Here is a 12,500-nt window from a genome sequence, read left to right on the forward strand (position 1 = left end):
CCATGTCATCTCCATTAGACAACCCTTGAACTGGACTGTACCATGTCATCTCCATTAGACACCCCTTGAACTGAATTGTACCAGGCAGTCTCCACTTCCCTGACAGAACAACCTAGCCTCTCTTAGGCTGACTCTTCTCATCCTAACCCAACTGACTTGTGTTAAAGATTTACACTAAAATTACCCAAAAGCTGTGTTAGACTTGTTAACATCCTGAACACACCTCTGACCAACTAAACTAACTCACCGACACCTACCTAGTCTCCAAACCCCTCTAACTAACTAACACCCACCTTTTGTCCTGACATCCCCCCTTTTCCAATCACAGCTTCGTATATCAAGACTGACACAGGTGTTTTAAAGAAGGGCTCCGATGTTAAACCCTCTAGCTAACCCAGGATGTTTACAATTGAAGCCAACATGTCCCATCTTCAACCAGTCGGGCAAAACATTTAGCAAAAAAAAAAAATGTTGTTAGCTTTGACAAGGGCTGGCGCCAGTCTTGTTTCTCAACGCTTGTCCTTGGTGTTCCACTCAGGTCTTCCGTTATCGACTGACCTCAAGCATCCCAGCATGCTTTGTAAAGTTCATGGAATACTCTGGAAGTGCATTTTCGGAGATGTCTTTTAAACATGCTAGTTCACCAGCTTGGTTTAGATGAATGGCTTCAGGCATCGTTAGCTCTTCGGTAGGGTATTTAGTGTTAAACGCTATGTGTTAAAAGCTTAGTGTTAAACGCTGTGTGTTAAAAGCTTAGTGTTAAAAGCATGTGTGCTCTTTGTCTTTCTATTTCTATCTTTTTTTTTTTGTAATTCTAACTAACTGTTGACATAAAGGGCAAAAATCTTGGAATCTAAATCCTAATTTTCAGAAACCCTTACTAGAACAATGTGACATTTACAATGTGACTACTTTTCTTGATTTGTGTAAAATAAATAATTTATAAAAAAGTGGTTGTGTGGTTATGAATAATTTTGTGACTGCTCTTTACAGTTGAATACTAGCTTTAATGTCTGTTTATTAAATACACTACCCCTCATACACACACAGCTAGCTTTTAATGTGACTTTGTTAAATACATTACCCCACAAACACACACACCTAGTGTGTGGAGTGTGTTTGCAGTCTGCGGAGTGTTCAGGATTCTGTGTGTACTTTGCCAACGTTTCATAAGAGAGAATACTGGTCACAAAAGTTGTGTGTGTGTGGCCAGTGGTGTAACTATAGGGAGTGCAGGGTGTGCAGCTGCACTAGGGCCCGTGGCCTATAGGTTAAGGCAGCAGCCAGGTTAGATATTGTAAACTATTTTGCAGGATGTAGTCGGAAAATAGCTAAATCTAGACATCATAATCAGCCAGCCTCCCAAAGATTCAGTAGTACGCGAGCAACCTGTCATGTCTTCTATGCTTTACACCCCACTAACCTTCAACTCGCAGGAGATGATGCGCTGTTTGGAAAGGCAAAAGTTTTGTCTGACCACTATGACAGGGACATTGCGCCCACGTTTCCAGCGCAACTCCTAAAGTTCACGCCCTGCTTTTTAAGCAGCGATTTCTCAGCAGTCATGAGTGCAACAGATAGCAAAAACTCAGATTGTTAATAACCACTCGGTTACATCAGCATTTGGCAAGGTGTGCACAGCTCTGCTATTGTTTCTTACTGTACCTGTGACCGTAGCCACAGCATAGCGATCATTTTCTGAACAAAAGATGATTAAGACTTACTAAAGAGCAGTATTGGGCAGTAGATACTGAGTGGATTAGCTACCCTGTCCATCGAAAGCATCCGGGCCAGGGAGTTGAACATTTCTGAAATTGTTGATCATTCTGCTCAACGCAAGGCTCGTATGGATGCCATTCTAAACGTCATGCATGTTGTGTTTTTTTATACGCCTAATGGTACTTGAAATTAATTTTTTCGCTTCAATGTTGTTAAAAGTTACTTTGCGCATAGGTCTAAGTGATATTGTTGGAGGAAGTTTGTTTTGTAATTGATCACAGCAGACGAGGCGCTGTCGAGTGGCTGTTCCCATAAATCCATGTAAATGTTCCTAATTCACAATAATGTTTGATAACCCCCTGAAGAAGTTGTGTTAATGTTTTCCCATGTGATGTCCCATCTGCTCATTATACACTGTTTCTCCAAAATCAGTTTGATTGGTGTTTTCAAATTGAACATATTGTAGCAACCCTTAATGTGTATTGTACATCATAAGTGCATTTGCCTGTGCCTCCCAAAAGTCGCAAAATCATTAGTGTCACCTGACGATACGACGGTAAGGGGGCCTTCGTTGGCTGGTTTGCACTCGGGCCTGTTAAGTCGTAATTACGCATCTGTGTGTGGCAGAGCTTTTGCCCAACTGCAAAGTTATGTGTGTGTGTGTGACGTCTCCTACCTTTGGTTAGGAAAACGTGTGTGTGTGTGTGTGTTGGTGTGTTTACAGGGGTGCCAACCAGTCCACCAGTGCAGTTCCCACTCTTCTAGGCTTCAAGGGCCTTGTCAACATCTGGTCATGACATGAGTTCTGAAGAAGCTTTTTTAAGTCACACTCTGTATCAATGAAAGAGGTGATGGGGAACGAAAACTCAATTCAAGTTTGAGTAAATCCAAGGCTCCTCATATTTATTGGAGTTTATTTTAAGAGCAGGTATATACAGAGACTGAAGAGAAATATATCTGTGTGTGTGTATGTAAGTGGGTGTGCGCCTGCATCTGGAGACATTATGCTGCCTGCGCTTCTGCGATTTCGATTCTCTTCTGCCTCAGACGAAGTCTCCTCTCACGTTCGTACTCCTTCATCCTCATCACGTAGCTGCAGAGGCAGACACACATAACACACACACATAACACACGCACAGAGGCAGACACACACACACGCACAGAGGCAGACACACACACACACACGCAGAGGCACACACACACGCACAGGCAGACACACACACAGTTAGAGATTAGCACAACGCTACCCTGCCATCTCATTTAAATATTTAAGGTGGTTTAAGTTAAAGAAAAACAATAAATGCAAACATTTCCAAATGACACTGTGCTTCCTCTCTGAGGTAACATCTGCCGGAAACATTGCTGAACAACTTCCATCCTTAACCGAGTCATTAGACGAGATGTGATTACTGTGCTCATTTTTGGATACTTTCTCTCTTAGTTACGTTGGCGGTTGCTCGACAACGCCTTTTTTAGGAAACCCAGTACAGAGCAGGATTACAATCACAACACATCAGTGGGGTGTCACATGCATGCCAGACTAGGACAGAGGCTACACACACAAAACTACATTACCCATGATTCTCTGCATTTCTTACTCAGTAGTGCAGCGTGCATGTGGATGCAATACTGTTCAGTATCATTAAAGTATCTAAACCCAGTCAGTATTCCCTCAAGTTTCAAGTCTTTTATTGTCAGATGCACAGAACAACACGGTCAGACTGGGCACTGAGATTCTTAAAACAAGACACCGCACAACAACCTACCATACCATGGCATAGTAAGTACTCATAATAAAAAATGTATATATATCTATATATATATATCTATATATCTCACATTGTTAGTGACCTTGGTATTGGAGACTTAACCCATTAGTGAAGACACTGAATGGACCTATCCTTCAATCCTTATTACAGGTTTTTTTTTTTTTTTTTAAATGTGTTAATTAACAAGTAAAGTAAGTGTTTAAGGGAATGAACTGATATGCAGCGCTGCACTGGATATATCATACTGGAGTTGAATATACTCCAAGTCCACACATTACAAAAATGAAGATAGGTTCTTTAAAAGTGCGTTTATGTGTCCAAACAGAAATATACTTACTCCTGGTGCTCGCAGAGGTCCCAGTCGTGTCTCTCGTGCTTGCAAGACAGGAAGTTTGGCCAGTTGTCCCTCTTGCACTTCATGAATTTGATCAGGTGGTGAGCGCAATAGTCTCGCTGCTCCAACGGCAGCATCGCCAGGTTCATCTGCTCCTGCGTGGCAACCATTTCTAGCAACAAAACATAAACGTAGTAATGTTGAGGGAACAGAGCAACGGGAGACGTTACGTTTCTAAGTACCCTAAATCGTCGTTTTACGATTAATGTAACAAACTATGTTAAACGTCCGCCGTCCTCGGCTGCAGAAGTTACGCTTAGTGACGTTGGCTAACAGTTAACAGATGTGTTCTTTCTATACCTCTCCACTGTTCATGTATTCGAGGCTAGATAACGTGTGACAGCTTATGTTAACATTTGACCTGTACCTGATAGACAAGCGTTGGACAAACATGTAAGCAATTCAGCGACCTGCAACAGTTTCAGCGACAGTTTGGTTAGCAAGTAAAAACATGAGCTAACTAGCGTTACACAGTTGTAGTGACACGGCAGCTAACATTATTTTATTCGTACTATGATTAAATATAATTCAGCTAGCACCTTTTCATTAGCAAATTTGCATAAAGTTAGTAAGATTGCCGTTCGCACACAATAACAAATGCAGTGTAACCAACATAGCTAACAGTTAGCTTCTAACCTCTCTCTGTCCTGTCATCGAAGCCCGTTGTTGGGTCCGATGTGAAAGGTTTCGCTGGGTCGGGTGCAGTGTCCGTCTCGGTGACATAACTCCGCACAAGATGAGATCCCATGGCGGCAGTAGGCTTTCTTTGTTATATCCAATCAAGTGTAGCTTGCAATACCACCGAAACTCGAAGAATTCACAAGCCGACCATTCGGTCACCTCCAAACGTTACTACCTGGCTATTTCCGTTCTGCAACGGAAGTAAACAGGACGGACGGTACGACATGAGACACCCCCCCAGCTTCAAACCAGACAAGGTACATAGTTCCGTTATATTTACACTTGACAGTTGTTCCTTAGTAATATAAGTTGGATTGTCACAGAGTTACAAGTTAACATTCGGATAGTTTTTCAGAGGCTTATGTCCGTTTTGTGGAGAAGCTATTAGCTCAAAAAACTAAAGTGTAAATTTCACAAAACCCATCAATTTAATAAAAACTAAAGTGTAAATTTCACAAAACCCATCAATTTAAAATACCACCTAAAAGTTTTCACCAGTTGGCTGCATCAGATTTTAACAATGTGTTATATGAGGTAAAGGTTGTCTATTTCTTTTGTCTATTTGTCCATTTGATTTTTGCAGCGAATTAAAAAAATATATACTGTATACTCTATATATAATTCTGATGTTGCTTATCACAGTGTGTCTATTTATGGACAGAGTACAATTACAAAGCCTAATGGAGAATACAAAAAAAACATTAAAATGTTTAAATAGTAAGCATTCGATTTAAATTAAGATTGGTGTTAACAAGATAAATAATGTTATACATGGTATGTAATTGACAAGGGCAATATACAGTAATGCAAGTAGTTTAAGAACACGTTTATTATCCATGTCATTACGTTGTTTACATCCATTCAACAGCTTTTGAGGAAAAATGTGCATAGTTAAAAGGTACAGTCTATGGTTCTTGCACAAATACAAAAAAATAAATGTTAAATTCCTTTTGCTATCGGTCGGGGACTTCCCACAGAGGCCAATCCTCTCACTTTCGCATGCGCTCGCACTAATAATACAACACCATATCTGGTTTCTTAGCACTCACAGCAATATGCTTTGGAACTTGAAGTTGTCCTCCGACACCAACCTGCAACACAAGTACTATTTGTACGTGCACTTGTCTGCCCCTCTTGCACAAAATAAATCCTACTGGCCCTGGCATTCACCGGCAAAAAGTTCACCTCAACGCATTTATTCCCACGCAAATGTTTTAAAAACCTGATTATGTCTTCACGTGTTATGACCCTGGGTCAGGCTAGTCATACTCCCAGACAGAATTTTTTTTAATGAGCCCAGACCCAAACACAACTTGCAGCTTCTGTCTTCATCCACCCACTGACTGAGATTCTGTGAAGTTGGTAGGACATCATTCAGAGTTGAGTTGGCAGCAGTGATGTAACTTCTCTCCCTCTTTGCAAAGATAAATACAATTGGTCTAAATTCTACAACTGTGTGTCTCTACCTTATTGTAATAACTGCATGTTGTTGATTCTAAAATATCCAACAGAATGACATCATAAGTGACTCCAACAATGAATGTAATGCAGTTAGTGTCCGTAGCCATGAGTTCTCTCCAGCTGATCTTCCTTGTCTCAACATCATGCCGGATCAGCCATTTGCTAGAGAAGCCACTGCTGCTTCTCTAGTTTGTTCCTCTTGCTCACGAACAAAGACACAATTTGATTGGCTATAGAGCTCAAACATTAACAGCTTTTTGCCAGAATCACAGACTCACCCTTCAATAGAGGATAGGGCAAAGCAAAAGGCTTTTGAGGAACACTCGTAAAACCCATGAAGGAAACATAGAAAAAGCATCTTCTATTTTTTGGCTAGTTTCATTTCTCCATAACAAAAGTGCATGATAAACAGCCTCACCTTATTCACACCAAAACTTAAGTTGATACATTATTTTCTTTCTTAAAAATCACAATGTATCCACTGGAATTTCTTTATCCAGGAATTTTCTACACAACACACAAACTGTAGCAGTTTCAACAGAGAGGCAAAGTGGGTCACCTCCTAATAGGCATAGTATGAATGTACTGTATGTGTATATAAACATATGTACTTAAGTAGTATTGATGCAGGTGTGGATGCCTGCAGAGTTATATAACATGACAACGATGAACTTTGACCTCTGTGGATGACCCTCACTCGTAAAGGTCGTCGTCCCCACCGTCACTGTACATGTTGCCGGAGTTACCCTGACCTGACCCCTGACCTGCCCCAACTTCAGAGCCAGTGGGAAACCTAAGGGAGGAAGTGACATCACAAAAGTGTTCATATGTCAGACCACGTGTGGCAGTGTGTGTGAGAAAGACAGAGTTTAGTCATCATGAAGATTGGACCTTAGAACACAATGGAATCAGAGAGAAAAACTGAAGACATTGGTGTACTTAGGTGAACATTTGGCACATAAAGATGTCATTGTCACATTCATACATGAATGTGTGTGTGTGTTTGGAAGTGTGTGAGAGTAAATATGAGTGTGTTTGTGTCACGCATGTGTAACTGTGTGTAAATATGTGTGTGCGTGCATGGGTGCGTGCGTGCAAGTGTGTGTGTGTGTGTGTGTGTGTGTGTGAATATGTGTGTGCGTGCGTATGTGTGTGTGTGTGTGTGTGTGTACGTGTGTGTGTGTGTATGTGAGTGAGTGTGTGTGTGTATGTGAGTGAGTGTGTGTGTGTGTGAATATGTGTGTGCGTGCGTATGTGTGTGTGTGTGTGTGTGAATATGTGTGTGCGTGCGTATGTGTGTGTGTGTGTGTGTGTGTGTGTGTGTGTGTGTGTGTGAATATGTGTGTGCGTGGGTATGTGTGTGTGAGTGTGTCCATGCAGGTACCTGAAGTTTCCGAAGCCCCTGCTCTGCTGGAGCGTCTGGGCGAACATCTCGTACTTGCGGATGTCGTTGTCACTGACGGAGCGGCGGGCGTAGCGCATGGCCTCCTCAAAGTGGTCCTTCCTGATCTCAGGCACGGGGTCAGAGTCCTCATCCTGGGGCAGGGAGCCACAGAAAGGAGAAGATAATTAAGATTATTCTTATTATTATTATTATTATTATTATTATTATTATTATTATTATTATTATTAATAAGTATTCATCAAGGGAGGGAGGGAGGAAAGAAGGATTGAAACAAAGCAGAAAGATAAAATGAGAGAATGAGCACTGTACGTGTAATGAGTATGTGCGTGTGTCTCCCTGACTGACCATGGCAGTGTCTGGCCGGCTTTGTCTCTGTCTCTCTGCGCGGATCTCGGCCTCGATGGCTTCCCTGATGGCCAGCTTGCAGGCCCTCTGGCAGATCTCCGTCAGGTCGGCCCCAGAGAACCCCTCTGTGGTGCGAGACAGGTACTCTAGATCCACCTCCTGTCAGACAGCACACACAAACACACACACACACACACACACACACACACACACACACACACAATACTGATAAAACTACTGGTTCATAGTAATGAGAAGTTTACACACACGCATACACATACACACACACACACACACACACACACGCATACACACACACACACATGCAAAACACACACACACACACACACACTCACTCACACACTCACTACTGATAAAACTACTGGTTCATAGTACACACACAGACACACACACACAACCACACACACACACATACATACAAATACACATGCACAAACACACACACACACACACACATGCACATACACACAAACACACACACACACACACGCATACACACATGCATACAAACATGCACACACACACAAACACACATACACACACACACACACACGTCATGTATGTCATTACTCTGAGAAGGTTGCTGGACCTGTAAAGGTGTCCCAAGTCAACACGATATTGTCAACAACAATGTCTAGAGGGGTCGTTGCCATGGCGCTGACCTTAGCGATGGGTGACTTGCGTAGGTTGGCTCTGAGGATGGCAGAGCGAGAGCGCACATCTGGCAGAGGGATATAGATGAGCTGATCTAGACGCCCAGGTCTCAGGATGGCAGGATCTATGATGTCAGGTCTGGAGAGTGACAGAGAGAGAGAGAGAGGAAAGGGGGAGAGGGAAATAGAGTGAGGCAGAGAAAGAGAGGGAGAGAGAGAGAGAGGGGCAGAGAGAGAGAGGGGGGGGGGGGGAGAGAGCAAGAAAGAAAGTGAGGGAGACAGATGGGGAGGAAGAGAGAGAGAGAGAGGAAGGCAGAAAGAGAGATGGGGAGGGAGGGGGGAGGGAGAGAGAGAGAGTAAGGGGAGAGAGAGAGAGAGAGAGAGGGAGGGAGGTCAAGTAGCAGGGAAGCAGAGAGGACGAGTAAGGATGGAAATAGAGGACACAGCAGAGGACAGATATAAGATAATGTCTCTCACACAAACACACACACACACACACACACACACACACATATATATACACACACACACACACACACACACACACACACACCTACACACACACACACACACCTGTTGGTAGCCCCGATGATGAACACGTTTTTCTTGTTGCTCATGCCGTCCATCTCGGTCAGGATCTGGTTGATGACACGGTCGGCCGCACCCCCTGCATCACCGGCCCCTCCCCCTCTGGACTTGGCGATGGAGTCCATCTCGTCAAAGAAGAGGATGCACGGTGCCGCCTGCCGAGCCTGGGGTCAATGGGTCAAAAGGTCACAGGGTCACGCATACATCTATATATTCTATATGTCTATTAACATGCATGTATGTAATCATGTATCCTTTAATGTCTAGTGTTCCTCCAATGTGTACTACCTATATATCTATCTATCTGCCTCTCTATCTGTCTGTCTGTCTCTCTGTCTGTCTGTTTGTCTGTCTGAACCCACAAACTACAATTACTTCACATCTGTCTATCTATATATCTATCTATCTGTCTGTCTATCTATCTATCTATCTATCTATCTATCTATCTATCTATCTATCTATCTATCCTTCCTTTCTTCTCTTATTTCTTCTCACCTTCCCTTCTTCTCAGCTTCCCGTAACACTGAGCATCTGCCTTTCTGTCTGTCTGTCTGTCTGTCCGTCCGTCCGTCCGTCAGTCCGTCCGTCCGTCCGTCCGTCCGTCCGTCCGTCCGTCCATCCGTCTGTCTGTCTGTCTGTCTATCTATCTATCTATCTATCTATCTATCTATCTATCTATCTATCTATCTATCTATCTATCTATCTATCTATCTATCCCACCTTCCCTCTCTCCCTTCTCTCCTCTCTCATCTCTCTCTGCTCACCTTGTCGAAGATGTCTCTGACGTTGGCCTCTGACTCTCCGAACCACATGGTGAGGAGCTCGGGACCCTTGATGGAGACGAAGTTGGCCTGGCACTCGTTGGCGATGGCTTTTGCCAGCAGGGTCTTACCGCAGCCCGGCGGGCCGTAGAAGAGCACGCCGCGGGACGGAGTCATGCCGAACTTCAGGAACTTCTCAGGGTACTCCACAGGGTACTGAGCCGAGAGAGAGAGAGAGAGAGAGAAGGGGGGAGAGGGAGAGAGATAGATACATAGATAGAAAGAGTCACAGAGAGAGAGAAAGGGAGAGAGGTAGGGAGAGGGAGAAAACAGGAGAGTTGCAGAGAGAGAAAAGGGAGAGAGGGAATGAGGAAGAGAGACAGATGGACAGATAGAGAAAAAAGATAGAGAGAGTCACAGAAATGACAAAGTCAAGAGAAAACAGGGAAAGACAAACAGGTAGAGAAAGAGAAATGGCAGGAAAGGGAAAAAGGGAGAAGGGGGTGAGAAAGTGAAGATGCAGGGAGACGGGAAAGAAAGAGAAAGTGACAGAGCAAGGAGGGAGAGAGTGGAGAGAGGGAGTTACAGCTCTGAAGCCAATGGGAGTAAAGTGTGACGGCGTGACAGTGGCTCGTACTCAAATGTGGTTCATTCCCCACTTGTACCGCAATGTTGAACAGCAACATTGTCGCTCAGCGAATAAGTAAAGGTCCTGGTATTAGCCAATCAAATAAATGGTGTTTTCCGTTCATGCCTGGTAACTAATCTTAACCAATTCAAATTTCTAGAATTACATCCAGTAGGCTGATCGTCTACCCACAACATCCATTAGTGCAGGTCTCCCTCTCGGTCTGTCTTGTGATGTGTGCTATCCTCCAGGAGGGGGCGATATGGGACGAGGCCGTTCAGTCTAGGGTTCGTTTTTGGTTCCTGTGGTCATCTGGGCATTTACATAAGCCAATGAAATAAATGCCTCACCTGCACAAGCTCCTGCAGCTCCCTCTTGACCTCGTCCAGGCCGCCGATGTCCTCCCAGTTCACCTGAGGAATCTCAGCCACCGTCTCCCTCAGAGCAGAGGGGTTACTCTGACTCAGAGCCCACTGCAGGGGAAAGAGAGAGGGAGGGAGGGAGGGAGGGATGGAGGGATGGAGAGAGAGAGGGATGGAGAGGGAGAGAAAGATGGAGAGAGGAGAGGGAGGAGGGGGAAGGAGAAAGAGGGAAGAGTGAAGGAGGGCAGCGAGAACGGCAGAGAACATAGAGAGTGAGGGGGAGAGAGCGAGAGGGGAGAAAGAGAGGGGAAAGAGAGAGGGGAGAGAGAGATCGAGAGAGAGAGATCGAGAGAGAGAGAGAGGGAGAGATAAAGAGACAGAGAGAGAGGGATGTAGAGAAAGATGGAGAGAGAGAGTAGAGGGAGGAGTGGGAAGGAGAAAGAGGGGGGGAAGGAACAGGGAGTGTGAGTGGGTGGGTGGAAGAGACAAATGTGTGGTGTGTGTGGTGTGGGTATGTGTTGTGTAAGTGTGGTGTGTGTTGCGGATGTTGCGTGTATAAGTGCCGTACTTTAATAACTGTGTGTGTGTGTGTGTGTGTATGTGGTGTATGTGGTATAAGTGGTGTGTGTGTGTGTGTGTGTGGTGTGTGTGTGTGTGGTGTGTGTGTGGACTGTGTATGTGATGTGTGGGTGGCATGTGTATTTGGTGTGTATGTGTCTTGTGTGTGGTATGTATGTGTGGCATGTGTATGTGGCTTGTGTGTGGACTGTGTATGTGGTGTGTGGGTGCATCGTGTGTGGGTTCACGTGATGCGACATCTCAGAGCGGAGATGCTGCAGCTGACCTCGAAGTCGTCCATGGAGACGGCGAGCGAGTTGAGCAGGTCGGCGTCGATGGTGTCGTCCTCGAGGTCGATGAGGGTCAGCTTCTTACGGATGGCCTGCAGGGCCGCCTCGGAGCACAGGGCCGCCATGTCAGCACCTACGTGACCGTGGGTCTCTTTGCCTATCTGGGGGAACCAGCACACACACATGGATAAATACACACACACACACACACATGGATGATTACACACACACACACACACATACACACATACACACATACACACATACACACACACACACAAACACATACACAGAAAGATATATATATACATATTCATATACACACACAAATAAACACATACACTCAAGCACATAAACACACACACAGATGCATATACACAACTATACATAAAGATATACGTACAATCACAAGTATTGTGAAATCCCCTCCTCCTCTCATCCTCTCTTTTCCCCTCTCTCCTCCTGTTTTCTCCTCTCCGCTCATTCCCTCCTCCCTTCCTCTCCCTTCCTCCTCTCCTCCTCCCTCCACCTCTCCCCGCTCCTCTCCTCACCCTCTACAGATCCACGTTGTCTGCTATTTCCATGTTCTTGGTGTGAAACTGTAGATCCTCCCCTCCTCCTCTCCTTCTCTCTTCCTCTCTTGTCCCCTTTCTCCTCCTTTTCTCTCCTCTTCTGCACCCTTCTCCTCCCCTCCTACCCCTTCTCCTCCCCTTCCCTCCTCCTCCCCTTCTCTCCCCTCCCCTCCTCCTCTCCTCCCTTCCTCCTCTTTTCCTCTCCCCCCTCCTCTCCTCACCCTCTCCAGATCCACGTCGTCTGCTAGTTTCATGTTCTTGGTGTGAATCTGCAGGATCTCCAGTCGGCCGGT

At 44.8% G+C, this 12,500-nt stretch overlaps 3 protein-coding genes across 4 annotated transcripts in view; 1 reads left to right on the forward strand and 2 right to left on the reverse strand.

Annotated features, from left to right (window-relative positions):
• tecrb (trans-2,3-enoyl-CoA reductase b) overlaps positions 1-931 on the forward strand; it is a 14,616-nt gene extending 13,685 nt beyond the window's left edge. The window contains exon 11 of the mRNA XM_080854116.1: positions 1-931. This exon is cut by the window's left edge and continues 801 nt beyond it. The gene's annotated coding sequence lies outside the window, so the exon portion shown is untranslated.
• Positions 932-2,601: 1,670 nt separating this feature from the next.
• ndufb7 (NADH:ubiquinone oxidoreductase subunit B7) lies at positions 2,602-4,748 on the reverse strand. The gene is made up of 3 exons (XM_080835747.1): positions 4,519-4,748; positions 3,826-3,994; positions 2,602-2,812 (listed from the first exon to the last, which is right to left on the reverse strand). The coding sequence occupies exons 1-3, from the start codon at positions 4,628-4,630 to the stop codon at positions 2,722-2,724; spliced, it is 372 nt and encodes a 123-aa protein (XP_080691873.1). The 5' UTR covers positions 4,631-4,748; the 3' UTR covers positions 2,602-2,721.
• Positions 4,749-5,368: 620 nt separating this feature from the next.
• The window catches only part of LOC308372767 (transitional endoplasmic reticulum ATPase), a 17,308-nt gene continuing 10,176 nt past the window's right edge, over positions 5,369-12,500 (reverse strand). For both annotated transcript variants that reach the window (XM_080848070.1, XM_080848071.1), the window contains exons 11-19: positions 12,429-12,500; positions 11,632-11,796; positions 10,776-10,898; positions 9,801-10,013; positions 9,022-9,200; positions 8,458-8,587; positions 7,775-7,933; positions 7,409-7,560; positions 5,369-6,817 (exon numbers count right to left, since the gene is read on the reverse strand). The exon at positions 12,429-12,500 is cut by the window's right edge and continues 41 nt beyond it. In XM_080848070.1, the coding sequence (XP_080704196.1) occupies positions 6,718-6,817; positions 7,409-7,560; positions 7,775-7,933; positions 8,458-8,587; positions 9,022-9,200; positions 9,801-10,013; positions 10,776-10,898; positions 11,632-11,796; positions 12,429-12,500 (1,293 nt within the window). In that variant the 3' untranslated portion in view covers positions 5,369-6,717. The remainder of the gene's footprint in view (positions 6,818-7,408; positions 7,561-7,774; positions 7,934-8,457; positions 8,588-9,021; positions 9,201-9,800; positions 10,014-10,775; positions 10,899-11,631; positions 11,797-12,428) is intronic.

The sequence above is a fragment of the Sprattus sprattus genome, assembly GCF_963457725.1.
Source record: "Sprattus sprattus genome assembly, chromosome: 1".
In the NCBI taxonomy this organism is placed as follows: Eukaryota; Metazoa; Chordata; class Actinopteri; order Clupeiformes; family Clupeidae; genus Sprattus; species Sprattus sprattus.